This window comes from Pagrus major, chromosome 24, assembly GCF_040436345.1.
Source record: "Pagrus major chromosome 24, Pma_NU_1.0".
Lineage (NCBI taxonomy): Eukaryota > Metazoa > Chordata > Actinopteri > Spariformes > Sparidae > Pagrus > Pagrus major.
The window spans coordinates 20,885,680-20,904,523 of NC_133238.1; the positions used below are offsets into that span (position 1 = coordinate 20,885,680).

Genomic DNA, 18,844 nt, shown 5'->3' on the forward strand with positions numbered 1-18,844 from the left:
GGTCACACACAGCGTGAGTAAACTTTAAGCTTTTTTTTTTTTCCAAAGAGAGCTAAACAAAGTTACAGGCTAGTTGTGGCAAGCTAGCCGACGAGCTAACTGGACGTTCGCTCTGGTCGCACAGCTGGCTAACTTCTCGAGTTAGCCAGCTAGCTGTATCAAAAATGCTGAAAAGCGTCTTTCACGGATAAAAATAAATAATTTTCCTCGGGTAAGCATGGCCGGTTAGCTCAGTTGGTTAGAGCGTGGTGCTAATAACGCCAAGGTCGCGGGTTCGATCCCCGTACGGGCCAATTGCGTTTTTTCCCCATTTGTCCTGACACACACCCTAGCTTAGCTGCATGCTAATACATAATAGTAAGGAAGTACTGAAGTTTTTACTGAGTAGAAGTTTTGTAATCAAAATAGTAGAGGTAGCCTCCATAAGTATCACTAGAAACATATTCTTAAAGTAAAAGTACTCATTGTAGAGGACAATTGCCCCTGTGTATGTGTTATGTTTTTATATATCATATTACTGGATTATTATAACTGATACTTATGTTACTGTGTGAGCAACATATTGTAGATGGTAAAGGTAGAGCTAATTAGTTTACCAGCCTATATAACAATGCACCGTCCGTAATCTTAAAACTCATCATTTTGCATGTACAGTCTTAGTCTGCAAAGTAACTAGCAGCTGTAAAAACTGTAGTGGAGTAAGAATATTTCCCTCTGAAATGTTTGTATAAAGTAGCATGTATGTACTGTCATACTCAAAACAAATAGGGGGCTGCATGTCACCTGAGTAACCGCTTAACTGTTGCTGACATTAGCTCAGTTAGCTGTGCAGCTAGCGGAGAACAGGGGAGTGCTAGTGTTTTCACCACTAGTAGGATTTTTGCACAGGGGCGTGCCAGGGCTAGCTAACTTCCCTAATACTATACACAGATATTATAATTTCAAAACTGCTATTTCTTCACATTTGTTGATAATGATATGACATGATATATTCTGACATATTGCCCCTTTAACACATGTGAAAGAACAGATTGCAAACGTATTTTCTAACAGTAATTTATCACATATTTGGTGCAACATTTTAAAAGAAACCCCTTCTTATTTTAGTGCAAACACAATATTTATCACAAATTAATTAAATGCTATACCAGTTCAATCCTCTATAATGCATTTTTAATTAATAACGTTATTTTATCTGATGAATATTCTCTTGTCAAATGTATTTAAAGGGAAGTTGTAATAACCCCTTTTTCTCCACACTGCAGTTCCCCCAGACCACCGGGCGGTGTCGCTGTTGCCCCGCCCTGCCTGCACGTTCTCCCCCTCAGCCTGACACCGTGGTGCCGGGCTGCCCGTGCTGCTGGAGGCGGTGTGTGTGAGCGGAGCTCTTTATTGTTCCAGTAGAAAGCTTGCACGGCACGGTTTCCCACGTTTGTCTCAATGGCTACCGCACAGAAACCACGTCCCACCTGAGAGGGAGCGGTCCCGGCTGCGAGGAAGAGGACTTTATTATCTGAAATAAACTTACAACACTGCTGTGTGGGATTTAACGCCGTGTGTCAGCTCTTACTGACGGACAATCTGTGGATCCTGAAGAAAAGACGGGGGTAAGGAAATCATGCTATCCGGGATTATGAGCGAGGTTACACGTAGCCTCTTTCAATGCAGTGCACACTTGTGTTTATATGGAGCTAGATTTGTTGCAAAAAAAAGCGTTTCCGGTTTAAAGCTTTGGGCTTCTTGTGTGCGTGATGTTTGATGAGCCCGATATCTTAAGTATAAGCTCGCTTCCATTGCAGCCAGCCTGTTCATTTTCCTTAATCGGCTGAGCTTTAGGAGGTCCAGCAGAGCTTCTGTTACTGTAAGATTAAACATAGACACGAACAGCCCTCTCACATAACATCTGATTGATTGCAACCTTTCTAGAAACTTAATAATATGTGGATTTCTATACTTTAAGTGATGTTTTTTGTGGATTTTTTTTTTCCATTCACAAAACCTCACAATAGGCTTGTCATTGTCAGCACATGCACATTAACACTGAGCACATGAACACACATGCACACTAACCCCTGTCTCTTGAGTGTGATCAGGTTGCCTTAGCCCACTGACATCTTTACCCTGGCCTAAAGGATTACTCTGCTAACCTACATCCTGGAGCTCCCACTCTGCCAACTGTACTCTTGATGTGTGTGCCTTTATATAGCTGAGTGTGTCTTGCAAAAGCTGATGAACAAATCCCTTCCCTTTTATTGATCCCTAGGGGGCATCTGCTCTTTGTGCACCCCTCCCATGGTCAGCTTTGTCACCTCATTTTGCTAATGCTCATGTGCCCCGTTGTAATCAATATCACGGCGACAACACCAGGAGAAATGGTCCTTCTCACAATAGAGAGTCTCCTGAGAGCAGTAGAGCAGCTTAATGGCTCTGCGGGTGGAGAGTGTCACCTTGATAAAACGTGGTATCTGTTTTTCCGGCCTTGATCTCACCCTCACCTGTGCCCGGCCGTCATCTTTCATCTGAGATAGTTATCTGTTTATTCAGTGTGGTCCTCAGGTTGTAGAAGATGGCAACAGGTAAGGCAATCAGGTGATGGATGTGCTCCAATTATGGTCCTTAGCTTTTCTTTTCTCTAGATTCATTCTTGACCGCAGGACAACATGCTGTAAGTGGTAAATATTTTAAATGCATGGCCACTTACTTAGCTATTTTGGTCACACCCCAGAGTGTTCTTCAGTGAATGCAATACGCTCAGATTGTCTGGGAATAGCTCAGTAAGTTGATCTTGCTTTTATGAATATTTATCGCACATTTTAACATGTCATTTTCTAGTGGAAATCCAAATTCTGTTTTTCCAAATGATCACATATTCCTGCAGTTTTCCCTTTGATTTCAAAGCGGTCGATATACACAATTTCTTTGCCATGATCCCTCAAATGTGGTTATCAAACACTTAAAAAAAAATAAAAACAATAACGGTTAGTAGCCCCTCACTAAATATAGGTAGTTGAATAGTTTTAAAAAATATTAAAGGTTAAGTGCCCCAATTTTACACATTAAAGGTGCAATATGTAAGAATGTTGTTTGAAAACAATCAAAACCATCAACCTAACTTTGTATTGTGTTGCAAAGCATGTTTAGCATGCTAACCCGCTAGCCCGGTCCTTCACGGTCCAAAGTTTCTATGTCAGTAGTGTAAACAACAAACGATAAACAACAACATTTCCGTGGTGCTCGCAGCTTTGATTGCTAACTGCATGTCTAACTGAGCTAACTAGCTAACAGCAGCTACAGTAGGAGTTAGTGGTTGCTTTGGTGATATGCTGCCCTCTATTTGTTTCGAGTTGACCCCCAGCGATGTCACTCAGTGGCCAAGTTGCATTGTGGGTAACGTAGGCACAAGGTTTTGAAATGGAAGCAGAATGTGTGGGATAGAGCTCGACCGGTGTATCAGTTGGGCCCATAGTGGCTTTTAAAAGGTTGTAATGCTGAAAAAGATGCTTGGAGTAGTTTATAATCATTAAGTCCCAAGTGAAGTTTATTATTTCAGTGCACTGATGTCATTCTAGACAATACAGTTTATTAGTCTGCTATAAAATATCCTGTCTTCATTATAAATCTATTTAATTCCATCAGCATTCAGGTGAGCTGATATTGAAACAGCAACCATAGTAAGAAAGTACTTTTGTGCAAAAAGCTGATCCCTCAAGCTGCAATGGCACCAAAACACAACACAGCCAATCCTTTTAATGAGTTTTTCCACATAAATAAACTCGTTAAAGTGGACTGCATTGATTTAAACACTTTAATTTAGTGTCACCCCCCATTTTGGATCAATTCCGCAACTATAGAGTGGAAATTTGGAAGCAGAGGTTTCATCATCTCAGTAAAAAGGCTGGGGGATTATACATGGAGTTAGTTGAGCAAGAGAGGAATACAGAGCGAGCTGGTCACACAGGCACAAAGGAAGCCACTGTGGGAGCTTCCAGCAGCGGGGCTTTAACTCGGAGGGACCGAGGCCTCTCTCAAGCTGCCTTTGAACTGGTGTTAGCTGAAAGTTTCCCAAGAGTTTGTGAGAGGGAAGCCAGGCTCTGGGAAATCGGATGTGAATGTGTGTGTGTGTTTGTGTGCATCTACAAAGAAGGCTTTATGTTTTGCAGGAATTAAAAGGTCACAGATCTGATTTTAATCCATTTGTTGGGATGTCATTTTGTTTTATTAAATGAAGACAGGACATATTTTAAAGTGGCAATGAAGCATTACGTAATCTGGGTAACAATATTCACATGGAGGTTGCATAACAGGCAACAGTTGCCAGCTATAAAACAGGTCTCACAATCAACACTTTGATATGCGGCTCTTCAAAGTAACACGAGATAGAGACACTAAATCATCTGAGCACAGTGCAAACAGAGCAAATTGAAATATAACAAGACAGCGTGCCAGAAATACAGAAACTGTGCTTTGAAAGAGGATCTCAGGTCACAAGATGACACCAAAAGAGGATCATGTGTTAGACACATTTGGGTATCACTGCTACAGTGCCAAGCTAGTTAGACTAAGTTTGTAGCAGTGTTTCTATCAGAGATTTAAGACTTTAACATACTTAGCTAGCTTGGCATGCTATCTGTTTATGTGTACTGTGTGGCTGCTACTCATGGTTAGCGCCTCGACAGATACTTTGGAGCCTGATACCAGTACCAATATTATTGAGTAAAAGATTCAGACATCGATATATTAGCCAATAAACACACATTTTTTCAACGCTTGCAGCTACTTAAGTTCATTAGGAGATTGCCGCTGCATGAGGATGAGAACATAATGACTACAGTTCCTTTTTTTGATGTGAACTCTTCCTTTTAAAAGCCATAAATGCAACCTGTTGATGAGTCTGTCTTGAGTGACTAAAGATGTGAGGCATGCTGTTTGCAGAATATGACCTACTGATGTTTGTCGGGGTAATTGGCACCTGCTTGTTAGTGAATGATTAGGTAGAGCTTTAAACCGGCTCTGAGTTGACACTTGTTTTCCTTTGAAGGATGATCTCCAGCTGAGCGAGTGTAAAGTCTCAAAAGCTGATAATTCAAGCACATATTTCCTGAAAGAAGGTGATTTGTACTGTCAGACTGAGCCCTCGTCAGACAAATAACCGATACTGAGCTGCTGATAAACAGCCGAGCAGGGGCTTTCATTTCAGTGCAGCGGGGAAGTAGCACACAAGAACAACCCAACGTTCCCACAGGTGTAATGAGTAACTTGAATGTCAGGTCCCTTTATCGTCAGGTCACTTCCTTGGCCCGGCTCCAGTTTCCAGTTTCAGCTTTTGTCACTGAGGTGAAGAGAGGTGCTTGTTTGTGTGTGTGTGCAGGTGGAGGGATTAGCAAGACACACACTGAAAGGTTAGATTAGGTGTTAAAGAACAAAGATGGAGTTAATTTGCAAATACACATTATTGCATATGGTTTTCTTAGTTTCCACAAGGAGGATACAGTATGTTTTTGTGGTAACTGATGCAGGAAGAAGAAGTCTACTTTCACACTGAGGTCAGAGGTCGGCTACAGAGCGGCTCTACTGGAGCTTGGAGGCATTAACTGGCTGTGTGCCACATCCGGGGGGCTTTTCCCTTCCCTGTCTGGCCTTCAGAGCACTGAGGGCTCTGCAGTAGGTCTTCAACTGCTGGTGATTTTTTGCGGTGAGGCTGGTGATTTTCTGAATGAGTTGTTAGGCCTTTAAAAACCCAGAAAATAGTAAAAAACTGCCCATCAAGATTTTCCTAAAACTCAAAATGACGTCATGCAGTGTGCTTTTTTTTGTCTGACCAACCAACCCTCTCCATGCCAATCCCCATGGTCTGCAAACCATGTTCAGCTGGTTTTCAGCTGCAAATCGTCCCAACATCTCATCAAAAATATCTGTTTTTGTTGCAGCTAATATGGCTTCAAAAATGTCTGGACATCTTGTTAAAACTGCCCAGTTATTGGCTGCATATTGTCCTGACATCTCGTTAAAAATACCTGGTTGTGGGCTGCAAATATTCCTCAAGTATCATCAAAAACATCAGGGTTTGTTGCCACTAACATGGCTGGAAAATGTCCCGACATCTTGTTAAAAATACATTGTTTCAGGCCACTAACTGTCCAATGATTGGTCAAAAATAAACATATGTGCCATATAAAGCTGAGAAAAGTAGCAAACCCTCATATTGGAGAAGCTTGAAGGATTAACCCATGATCATAACAGTTGCAGATTCCTTTATTAGCTTGTTTCAGCTCTAGTTTGAAGGAAGGACATGCAGAGTCGATGTCGGCTTCGACATCATGTCATTGTACTTCTTGTCTCAGCCTCACAGAGAAAAGTGACCGGCACTGAGTGGATTTTAGGATCGTTATACAAAAGACCACAAATTATACACCAGTCTTACTCACTGAAATTTGGCAAATGAAAGCTGTATTTCTGAGGCACATTTTGGAGGAGACTATTGAATCGGACAAGCCTGTCAGCCTGATGACATACTCTATTTGGTCTTGAAATATGGACCCTACATTGGACATGGTGATCGTCTTGCAGAAGGAGGGTGGATCCTTGCCATCGTGGAGAGATTGATGTCGGTCTTCCCCCGCTCTGCACCACCCATTTGTCCCTAAATATTTAGAATAGTCTGTTTATAATGTAGCCGGCCAGAATGCAGTGTGTGTTTTCTTAAATCAGGATGTATGCTGCTTAGGAGAAGACGGGCAGACAGACGCCTTTAGTCTGTGACTACAAAGAAAGATCTAACGACCTGTTAATCACAATGTCCAATAGGTCCCTAATGGCCTATTGATTTAAGGATTTAGGTAATGATGTAATGACTCTGGGCATTCCTGTCAGGATAACTACTTTTGTTGGACGATATATTGAGCATTTTATTCTGCTGATATAATGATGATATCGATTGATGGATATACGAACACTTCAAAGATGACACAGCTAGCATTGAATTTTCTTTTTCAGAGATCCTTTGTTGATTTTGTTTGGCAAGAGGGTTCACTCGGAACAGATTTGAGAAAACCGAACTCTGAAACAATCTGAATTTCTATCTATTTGTAGTCCCTGGATAAAGTCAGGGCTGTTTTGTAAAATAACCCAATCTTTTAAAAGAAGAATTAGAAAATGTAAATGACAGTTGTCAGGATGTAAAACCAATAATCTGTTGATTTTCAAAATAAAAACACTAAAACACTTCAACGACGACACAGCTAGCATAGTGTTTTCTTCTTTCAGAGATCCTTTATTGATTTTGTGTGGGAAGAGGGTTCACTTGGAACAGATTTGTGAAAACCAAACTTTGTAACAAACTGAATTTCTATCTTTTTTTGTTCATCCTGAAGGATGGTGTTTATTTGTATAACTCTGGAAGTTATACATGTTTTAACTTGGCTTACACTAACCTGCAAAAAGCAGCCAGGACAAAGTCAAGCTCTTTCCTTCTCCCGTACTCTGTCCATGCATTCACACACACTTTCAAACTGTTTTGTTTGTATGTTGGGGCAGTTCATCCCTGCTTTGCCCCCCTCACTGTCTCAAAGCATTCCTCGGCCGTGATGTCACCAACCGTCTGAGAGCCTAATTTATTGTCTGAGGTTGAGGTTTATCAAGTGCGGGGTGAAGGTGGGGGCGCTGAAAAGTTTCTGTGTGTGTGTGAGGGGGCAAGCGTCTTTGTGTGCTGTCGGAGCGTATCTCATCTGCCCTACTTGTGAGGCTTTGATTCAAGTCTGAACTGGTCCTGAGCGAAGCTGCATGTGTTTGTAGGAAACACAGTAAATCCCACCTGCATGTGCTGCAGCTGGAAGAAGCGTGTGACTAGGAAGGTGTGAGACACGTCTGTCTGCTTCTTTGTGAATTGTCTAATTTGTTTAGCTGTCATACTGAACGAGGCTGTTCTAGTCTGTGGTTTATACACACTTCTCATCACCTGGAGGGATATAAAGTCACCACTGAAAAACTCACTGACTACATGTCTGGTGGTTTTTTACACCGTGCAAGGCCAATTTACCCTCGACTGAATGAATGTGGCAAGTTTTTCACACATTTCTTGAGCTAATTAAGCAGAAAGTTTCCCCGCAAGCAACATTTTCTACACTATTACACCAGAACGCTTACTTACTTTTTAAATATGAGACAAATGTTGTATTTTCCTCCTCATTTAAGACGGTTTCTACCAGAGAGCAGCTGTTTTTCCTTAAAATGTGAATGTATTTTTCATCTAACACACCCACAAAAGGCTTTGGACAGACTTGTAAAAATAATTCAGGGATACCATACAAGGAAATAGTGTTTATATAAATTTACCAACACACAGGATGATGATGTAACTGTGCTATTTGGGGTATATGTAAAAGCTTGTCTATTGGAGGAAATGCCTGACCCTTCTGGCTTTAAACTGTCTACTATGTGTTTAAGGCGCCAAAAATACCAAAAATCACAGACTGAACAGAATCACATAAAGAGACAAAAACTGCAACCCCAAATTTTAGCAATCTAAAGCTGTTCTTTCCGTCCTCCTCCAGTCCTGAAGTGCAGCTCGAGAGCCTCTGACTGTAGCGTCCGTCACCATGGTGGAACCAGCCGACAGGCCGTCCGCAGCCGGACAGAGGCTGGGCGCCCCCGAGAGCTTCGGGGTGTCCACGCTGGAGCCAGGCCTGCGTCCTCCCGCCCAGGCTCCAGGGAGACAAGTCTCCATAAGGGTGCAGATGCTCGATGACACACAGGAAGTCTTCCAGATATCGGTGAGTAATACTAATGTGTGTGTGAGTGTCTGATTCTGCTTACATATGTTCTTGGACGATTACAGACACATATTAGGGATGATATTGTGAGGTGGGTGTAAAAGTTTGGCTGTTTTCCATTCTGCTCCTTCTTCTTTCTGACTCTTGGATGCAGAAAGGTTAGTGATATGTTTTTACTAGGGAAACATCACACCAGGGCCACAGGTGAGCACCTGTGGCCCTGGTGTGTCAGGGCCCTTGTCGTGGCACTAAAGTTTTGGCTACAGTTATGCTGGTTTCTGTCTCATCTATCTATTTATCAACCACCTGTCACAATAAAACACCAGATTTTGTTTATCTGTGGGAACATTCAAATACTTTCCCCTCAGTCTTTATGTAATCCATTACTAGTTGACCATTTACCTTGAGTCTTATCGCGTATCTCACTTCCTGGAGATACACAGGAAGTGGGATCAAAGCCAGTTTCCTGTCTAAACACGCCACACCTCCAGACAAACACACATTGCAGCGTCAGCCCTTAGTTTTCCCTCTCACTGTAACCCAGTCTGAGTGAGTCTGAGGTGTGTTTGTGTGCAGCAGTCTCCCTGGCTTCCTAATGTTGTTTAGAGAAATGGCTGCACAGGCTTTTGTGTATCATCTTCAGGTGGGAGTGGTCTCGAATTTATGAATTAATGTCCGACAGAGCATTTGGTTGCGTGCCCTCCTCGCCAATTTGCGCGGCTTTAGAAAACCCAGCCGCTGCATTATGAGCTCAGAAACTGGGGAGTTTTTGTGATGATAATTAAGAAAGAATCCAGCGAGTCACTGTCTCAGACTCTCAGCCGGCTTGCCGAGCATCCAGAGCTGCCAGTCCGGGGAGCCGTAATTGGCTCTTGTGAGAATGCCAAGAATGTATGTGGTCGTTGGTGTGTCAGTGCCTGAGGACGTGTGCATGAGGCACAATTCGACAGAGGACTGGGATCTGGTGTCTGTGTGAGGGATGTCATCTGCATTTTTCAAAATCCTAAATTGATGTCTCCTCAAATTGATGCGAGAGCAGCAAGCTTGTGGTTCTCCACAAAGCAGCAGCAGCAGCAGCAGCAGCGGCGGCGGCAGCAGCAGCCCTCCTATCTTTTTCTATCCTCAATCGTTCACACACACACCCAAATTAAATGTCCTATCTCTGTGGAACATCTGTAGACGTCACTGCTCTGACCACAGGCAGAACGCATCAGCTGACAATGGCAGCAGAACCAGAGAAAACGGCACACACACACTCTCACACACTGTTGTCCAGGTTGAAATTGGTTGGTTTCTGTCACAAGAGCGAAATGTCAACCAGCCAAAGACTCTACTGAGAATAATAATGAAGTGGAGGTGGAGGGAAGGATGAGGGTTCAGAAGGCAAAGAGAGAATGATTTGAGGAACTAAATATGACCATTCTGCAGCAAAATTAGCTCGTATTTAGGGGTGGGAATCGGAGTAAATCACCAGAAGAGGTACATTGCAAGATAATCATCTAACGATACCTCACAATATCTGTCTAACTGAATAGTACAGAATATTCCCAATGAACTGTGATGAAACAATCTTTAAAGAAGTGCATACAGTCTTAGCTTAGTGTGTCTTTAAAAAATATCGATATTTGGCATCAGTGTATCGCTAATTGCATTGCAAGAGCGATAAAATATACTGTTCCACCCTTAATATATATGGTATTTTTTTCTAATGCAGCATGTAAAATCACTAAAAATAGGCAATTGACTCCTTTTCCATTTCTAGTAGACAAGTCGACCTTTCTGATTTGGAGGGCGCATGGAGGGCAGTGGCTATGTCTCTTTTACTTTGGTGTCTTTATCAAAGTCGGCGCCGACTGCAGAACTAACCTGAATGCTTCGAAGCTTTGAATCCCGACGCCCAAATCTGCACTCGAATGCTTCAGGGTTTGTTTGTTTTTTTAAAGAGGAAGCAGACGTTGCATCAGCTGCGCTAAAAAAGAAGCAAAGGGCAAAGATAAAAGAGACATGGCGTTTAATTGGTAACAAAATTCAAACCCTGATAAGTGCCCACAGAAGAGTATCTGTAAGCGGAAAACCATCCTTGTGAGGGAGCGTTTGTGCACCACGTGCAAAAGCTTAACCATCCATACTCAGGTGCAACAGCTCTTCTCTTTTTGCAGACTAAACAGTGATGGCTCTCCTCCTGTCCTTGTCTCTCATTCAGCTCATAATAACGCTAATAGCAGTTAGCTTAACGTGTCCCTCCCCTCCCTGCTGTTGAAGCTATCGATGTTCCCTGGAAAGTCTCAAAAAACGGGAAATCCCAAGCCAACTGAACAATATTTAAGCTCTACTTGAACAGCGATGGATAGAAAATGCCAATGTCCTCAGCGTTATTGCACGTCATGCCATCATGTCGAAAAAGGGCGTAAATTAGCAGGTCCACCCAGGTCTTATGTTTCCATAACAGCCAATTGGAGTTGGAGCCGATAAATACCTGGGAACGAAAGCAGATTGTACACTTTCTTATTGTAGACAAAAGCAAGATGTTAGTAGCTGTTAGTGGCTTTTTGTCCAGTGTGAAAGGGGTATTAAGAAATCAAGAAAACGAAAGAAGTGAGAAGAAAAGCATGGAAAGTGACCCAACCCGCTGAATGACTTGTAATGTTTTCAGTGCTTGAAGTGAAATAAGGGAAGCATTGTCTTCCGAGCTCGACTCACCTAATCTGTCTTCTTCCTGCTACAATGCCCTCCAGTGTATTTGTGCAGTAGGTGTAGTCTAATGTGTGAATCGACAGATAAGCCTGCAGCTTACAGTAACGTTGGCACTCGTTTGGGAATTTTCTCACAACTGGGAAGTAAAGTGGAAGGCTTGCTCATTAATTGAGCCTGTTATCTTAAAAGCTCAGCCCGGGGGGCTCCAGTCATAAATTTTAAAGATCCAAAACATTGTCTTTATTATTAACAGCCGATTGTAAATCCATTGGTGACATATTTTGGGTTCAGAAAATTACACCATAGCCTTGATATGCAAATTAGACCATGCAAAGTTGAATGAAATGCAAAGAAATGCAGAAAATGTACTGTAAGAAATACGATTTCAGTTTCTGCTAATGTTAGCTTACTGCAAATGCCGCTTGTTTCATAGTTTCACGTAAAGAATGCATTAAATATGAAGCAAATGCAGGCCTTGATAAGAGTCAGCAGTGGCTCCATGCATCAATGTTAACTCTTTGCAGCAAATGAGTGGAGCAGAACCGAAAATATGAGCATTTAATGGGAATTGGTCAAGCCGATCCATGTGTTTCTAAGGGCACATGGCTGTTTACACTCGGGTTGAGCTTTTGTTGTCTAGTTAAAGGGGCGATATGTCAGAATTTTAGTTGAAAACCTTCAAAAATTATGGCCAGATTCTGAAGAAATAGCAGTTTTGACTATGATGTTGATGTGCTGTGTTGCAGAGATATCTTATGAAGCATGTTAACCAGCTTGCCTCATCCTGTTTCAAAGCTCAGTGCTCATGGTGTGAATACAGGTCTCCGAGCTCCCAGTCTGACTCGCTAGCTGCATGGCTAACTGAACTAACTAGCTAACAACAGCTATAGTCGGCAAGAGTATGTGGTTGCTCTGGTAATAATTCTTACATGATGCCCATTTTCCAATTTGTTTTATACAGACAACAAAGCTTTGCCTCAGAGCTCGGAAAAGTATATTACATACACAACGCTGGTCAAGAAATTCAGTTTTACTAATTCGTTATTAAAGAAATGACGTCCAAAGCGCTCCAAAGTGACATCTCTTTGATCCACATGATTGAAACCGACTGCTTTCATCCTCAAAGTCCTATGTCATGATGCTTCTGGTGTTATGAAATCAGCTGTATCCACTGCCTTCCAGTCGGGAATGCAGCCTCGGCTCAAGCACCATGAACGGACTCGATTAGCCAGATTCCCATGAGGGAGTAACGTGGAATCCATTAGAAGAGCATTTCAGTGTAATGCAGCTTTTTTCCTTTCATGCAGTCACATAAAAAATATGCTGTTTAGCTTCTGCATTTCGCACAGATTTGAGAATTCGCTTGTTGCTAATCAGTATTTTTATATAATTTATTGTCATTCTCTTGTTCCCCTGAACATCGACATTGTTTCAGTATACATTACATCAATAAAACATTTGCACACACTGCATTAGAGACCACTATGACTACACACTAACACACACACACACACAGTTGGAGGCTTCATTATTAATGTGGAATGGAAACAGCGTGATAGAGGAGTGTGTGAGTGCAGAACATTGTCGTTCACTCCCACCTGATAAATAATTGAAGATAGAGAGGATGTGCTGTGTGTGTGTGTGTGTGTGTGCGCGTGTGCGTGTGTGTGTGTATGTATTTGCATGCATGGTGAATAATGTTACTCATTTGCCTTGAGTTGGTTTCTCCTGTTCTCATGTAATTCAGTATCAGTGAAACCATTCATAAAGCTTAGTTGTGCTTTTCCTTCCAAATTCAAACAGTATTTGAGAAGCTCGGAGAGAAAACTTTGCTGCGTGATTTTCCCTCACAGTTAAATCTTCCTGCCCCAGATTCTCCCGGTTTATCATGAGGTCACAACAGCGGGGATCGTGGGGGGAATTTTCCAAAGGAAGCCATTTTGGTTTGTGTGGTTGAGATTAATAAAACTCAGCGAAAAGGAACAAGTGACTGCACTTTACTGGAGCTGCTTCCACCTGTTTCTAAATGGAAGCAGGGGCTCACGTGTGCAGCATTCAAATGCTGTTTTAATTGAACATAATTCCTAATCCCATGTTGAGCGGCATAATTGAATAGAAAATTCTGATTTAGCGGTGCAATCCCTCCTTTACACCGTGTCTAAAAGGGAGCTGTAGCGTGAGCAGGAGCTATTAGAAACACATTAACGAGCCACACTGTTGCACCGGTTGACACGTGCCTTCATTATGCTGAACATGGACATTGCAGTGTAATCTGCCCCGCTGCTGTAAATATTCACCAGAGCAACAGATGTGTGGCAGCCGAAATAGTCCCCAATGAATGCACTATTTGTTCCTGGTTCAGTTTCCCTGCATTTTTTAGGAAAATTATTTACAAATACATGTTTGCATTCATTTTATCGTTTCCTTCAGTGTTTTATTTAGCTTCTTGTGCATGTGAAAGATCTTGAAAGTTAAAAAGTCCACACCAACAGAAGCTCCTCTCTCCCACAGAAAACACTGCTCCTGAAACGTGTCGTCAGTCGTCCCGCCTTTAATTCCGTGACTTTGTGACATCACACTACAACACCATGTCATGCATTTGCATAATTCATGCATATATTCACAGTAGAGGTGAAGCTAACTGGAAGCTGAAAACATGACAGAGCCAAAAGGAGACACTGTGAGCGTTACTGGCTCAGGCGTGTGTGAGCTGGCCAATCAGAGCAGACTGGCTATTCAGGAGGAGGGGCCTTAAAGAGACAGGAGCGTTTCAGACAGAGGCTGAATACAGAGCTGCAGCACTGGACTGTATGAGAAAACTGATGTGTTATTTGAGCATTAAAGCATGTAGATGTATTCTAGTAGTAACCTAAAATAACATTTTGAACCTGCATATGAGAATAATAGTCTCCTTTTAAATCATGAATCCTCCATTATTCACACATGGAGTCCTCTTCTTCGTTGACGCATTTCTTGATGTTTTACCGCCACCTGTAGGTCAGTGAAATAGTGTCAGACCATTGGCCGGAACGTAACAAAATGAACTCGACAGAGGCCAGGAGGGAAGAGCAAAACACTGACATTCACTTTAAAATGACATGTTTTCTTCTATGTAGAAACAGCCAAGTGTTTTGATCCTGTCATTTCTACATACCTATCTTTTTTTTTTTTTTAGCCTGGTGGTTTTTACATTTAGCTGCACGCATCTTATTCTCTCGCGGAGGTCACGACAGACATCTGCAACATCTTCACATTCATGATGACAGAGATGAAGTCCTGGTGATTCCCTGCGGTGCAGTTGAGCTCAGTTAAGTCTGTTCCCGACGGACTTCCTCTTATTGGTTCAGATGCATCTCTTTTTTCCTGTCTCAAAGATGATATAATACTTAGGGAGTGTTCTTTCTTCCTTGTCTGGCTTGCTTACTTGACCTTAATCCCTGCAAGACCATCCAATATATCCACATCAAGATTGACCTTCTCAGTGGACGTCAGAAGCTTTAAAACCAAACTGTCTGATAGCAGGAGATGCTGGGCAGGAGTGTGTGTGTGTGTGTGTGTGTGTGGGAGTTGTGTGTGTTCAGGCGCAATAAGATCATTGTGCGGTTTCTGTTGCATGATTGGATTGCGGCTTTATGATCTGCATGGTACCTGACCTTGTGTGTTTTTTGTGTTTTTTTCGCATAAAAGTGAAACGAGGGGAGATACAGGACCACGGGTGGGGGGAAGGGTTATGAGGATTACGATGATAGAAGCTCTTTATAGACAACATCATTTGATAGACTAGTGGTCCCCCGAGGCTGGTGATAAATGAGCTACAAGTCCCTCACCACATTATGCACACACTCTCACTCCTTAGCTGCGAGGCTGTGCAGTTGACATTTCAAATGGATGGGCCTTTGTGCTGTCGGCAGCCTCGGGAGTAAGTGATACATGTGGAGGGAGCTGATATGAAAGGAATGAGAAGGGGAGATAGCGAGTCAGTCACACCTTTTTTAAGAAGTGTTTTAAAAGACAAAAGGAGCAGTGACAGGCTTTGATTACCACTGAGTTGTTGTTTCTCTTGATCTGATTGTATATATAGCTCTAGCGTTTAAAGGAACAGTTCAAAATCAATATTCAGTCACTATCTTGTCAACCCCGTGCTGATGCAGAAGAAGTCAGGTGAAGGTTGGTAGTATTAAAACGGAAGAAAAGCAAAAAGCAAATGGCTCCATAAAGTTTTTTTTGGCGTAATCCAAGTCTCAGGAAGCCCCAAGATTTCAAATTGATTTGACATATTCACACCCTGGATGCACGTTCAAGCTTGTACAGTCACTTCAGACACGGAGCACGCTAAGGCTATTAGCTTAAGAGCTACAGTGAAGATTTCAGCTTAAAAGCCTTGTAAATAACGTCTTTTCGAAGCAGTTTGGGGTCTCATGTCTTCTGGTGAATTGGATTACGCCGGACAAGCTGTATGGAGCTTGTTTATGTTTATTTTATGTTTTGCTGCGTTTAATGTACATTTCAAAACAAGTCCCCATCTACATCAGTTGTTGAGGAGAATGCTGCAACTCTGTTTAACTGTGAAGCTCCAGAAATGTTTTGTGGACTACGAAACTTCATCGTTTTTTGGGTGAACTGTTCCTTTAAGGGAATCTTTGCTTTGTGGGTTAGCTGTATCTCATCCCTCCTCCACAACAGAGGTATGACTGCCTCATTGTTGTGCTTCCACAGCTGAGACCTCAGTTATTTGGCTGTAATAAGAGCAGAGGAAATTAGTTTGAATGCAGCCTCCCATTAGTGAATTAGTATGCACGGAACCAGACGGTTGCAATTTTGTCCAGTCGCAAAGTTATTTTCAAGCTTTCAAGTTGAACAACAAACTTTCTTTTTAGTCTCAAATTGAATTTTGAGATGTTTGTACCTCCACCACTGCAGTATTTTACCCTTAAGCCTGTTAAATCACAGCTGAGATTCAGTTATTTCCAATGTTTTCCTCTCTTTTTTTTTTATAGAGTAGCTTTTTCTCCTGGCATTTACACTGGAGAGAGACAAAACGATAAGAGATGAGAAAGAGTGTATTTAAAAGCTCGGAGCCGAGCTATGATGGTGGTTCTCCATGTCTTTCTAAAATTGGCAGGAGTCCTGGCAGTAAAGTCGCAGTGGTTTGGATGTGTGGGCAGATCCAAGGTGATGTTTAAAGTCAGTAAGTGTAGTCATTTCAGGGTGAGGCTCAAACACCGGCTTTGTGATCTCTGGGTTTACAAGCCGTCGTCTCAGCTCGGCTGAGTCGTGCTTTCTCCTCTCTTCTCTTCTCCTCTCTTCTCTTCCCATCCCATCTCCAAACCCTCGCTTGTGATCTTCCAAGTAATCTCTTTCTGTCTTTCTGCTCTCCTGGAGCGCGTACAGAACTAACAGTAGCTTTGGCAGGCCTCGTTCATCATCGTCCGGAGAGACCTGCTCTGCGTGTGTGTTAAAAGCCTCAGTCCGTGCTCAATCCAGCACCGTGACACACTAAACCTATGTTGATGCTGTTTACACGGCCTCACAAGGGTCACATTAAACCAGGTTACTTGGATATGTGAGTTTATAGGCCACTATGCATGGACTCATATGCAGTGAGGGGCATGTGTGCAGGCAGTGACTTACCCTGCAGATAATCTCTCTTAAGTCTAGTTAATTACAGCCCTATTAAAATAAATATTTGATTAGATTTGCGGATGTAATATCCTCCTCTTCATGAATCTCTCATAGATGGGAAAGAACATGACTGAATAATGTATTGTTTTTTTTAATCATTTAAATACACGGGTGATTCATCATCCTGAGTCAAACCACCGACTTCCACAGAACTATTGAACGTTATCATGAAAATTCTTGCGTCATGGTTTCTGGGCCTTTTACCCGAACAGCAACTGGCTAGTCATAGTTTATCAGCTGGGCTCAGAAGCCCTGTTAAGCTTTTATTTTGAAAACCCAACCTACTCCAGAGCCATTGGTAAGCCACTGTTACCATCTGGGGGCTTTTGTTTTGAAACTGAAGCCCACTCCAGGGACCCCGGTAAGCTTCAGTAACGTTTTAAAGGAACAGTTCACCCAAAAAATGAAAATGAAGGGCAGACTTGGATAATTTCCGTTTGCGCAGTGACTACTTTGTCAGCTTTTTAACTTTGTGATCATTATGAAGCGAGCTGTCGTCTTACTTAAGTTATTGTTGTTGTTTTTTCTTTCCTCCATCTCGTCCGTTCTGCTTTCCATCTGAATTTCGTGCGTCATCCGAATCAAGTGACTATGAACAACCTGTCCTGACCCAGGCGATTAGAGCTAGAACAACAAATATCAAATTATCAGTCTTGGAAACGTTCTGTGACTCTATGTGATGTCCCAACCTGAAGTTTGAGAAACATGTGGATGCAGCATGCTTGGATACAGAGCCTCACAGAGACGAATTGTGCTGTATTATGTAATGGCTGGCATTCACTGTCTCATTCCTGCGGTCACAGACCTCAATGAGGGACTTCTGACTGTGGACTGACTTTCCTCTCTGCTACTTGTACTCCTTATTTTTCTTTCTGTAGCTGACCCAAGAGTTTGACCTTCCTGTGGAGCAAATTTAGAGAATTACCCCATGGGAATCTGTGAGGTCTCATACTGTTGAAGGAGGTCTCCTGGCATTCTAGCATACTAGGATTGGTTGTATTTGTAACACATTAGAGTGAGGAATAAACGAGTAAGCAGGCATTTTTTTTACTTTACTATTAAGGTGGGTGTGTGTACACGGAGCCACGTGGAAGCATTTAAGACGTGCTGAGTTCAAAGACAGGGCCACAGACGGAGTTGCCTCCAAGCGAGGGAGGAGGGAATCAGGGAGCTAGACGGGTAGTATTGCTCAGTGAGAAGACTATTGCTGATGGAGAGACAATTAGACTGTTTCTGACACAGGGCCGGATGGGGGGAGGAAAGAAATGAAGAGGGCCCCTGCCGAGGAACAAAAAAGAGATGTGGTGCTACACAGAAAGAGGGAGATTGCAGCACTGGGAGCGGGAGAGAAAGATGCATACAGGCGCACATCCGACTCCCACAGAAGCCTTTTGCATTACGCCGGTAGCCAATGAATGAGCAAACACTGTCCGCTCTGCTTGGCTGCAGATGGGATCCTTTTAGTAATTGCAGTGAATGAGGTCCCCAGTGAGGGAGGCCAGTCAAGCCAACAGTGGAAGAGCTGGGCCCCATTTAGGGTAATCACTGTACCTCTGTTGCACTGTGCTACACAAAACCACAGCAACAAATTACTCGTTTTTGTGGATTAGGTCTGGAACAGCCTGTCGAGACGGACTTACGGTGAAGATTTCACCGCTATTTTTACAAGTTTGTCCTGTCATTCCTTTCTTACGAGTAGG

At 42.6% G+C, this 18,844-nt stretch overlaps 1 protein-coding gene and 1 non-coding gene across 2 annotated transcripts in view; both read left to right on the forward strand.

Moving 5' to 3' along the window:
• The first annotated feature begins 219 nt into the window (after positions 1-219).
• Positions 220-293, forward strand: trnai-aau (transfer RNA isoleucine (anticodon AAU)). Its single transcript has one exon. It is a non-coding gene; the product is annotated as a tRNA-Ile (tRNA).
• A 1,094-nt stretch (positions 294-1,387) lies between these two features.
• The window catches only part of LOC140992326 (FERM, ARHGEF and pleckstrin domain-containing protein 1-like), a 59,980-nt gene continuing 42,523 nt past the window's right edge, over positions 1,388-18,844 (forward strand). Inside the window, 2 exon segments of the mRNA XM_073462630.1 lie at positions 1,388-1,607; positions 8,550-8,768. Of these exon segments, the coding sequence (XP_073318731.1) occupies positions 8,595-8,768 (174 nt within the window). The 5' untranslated portion in view covers positions 1,388-1,607; positions 8,550-8,594.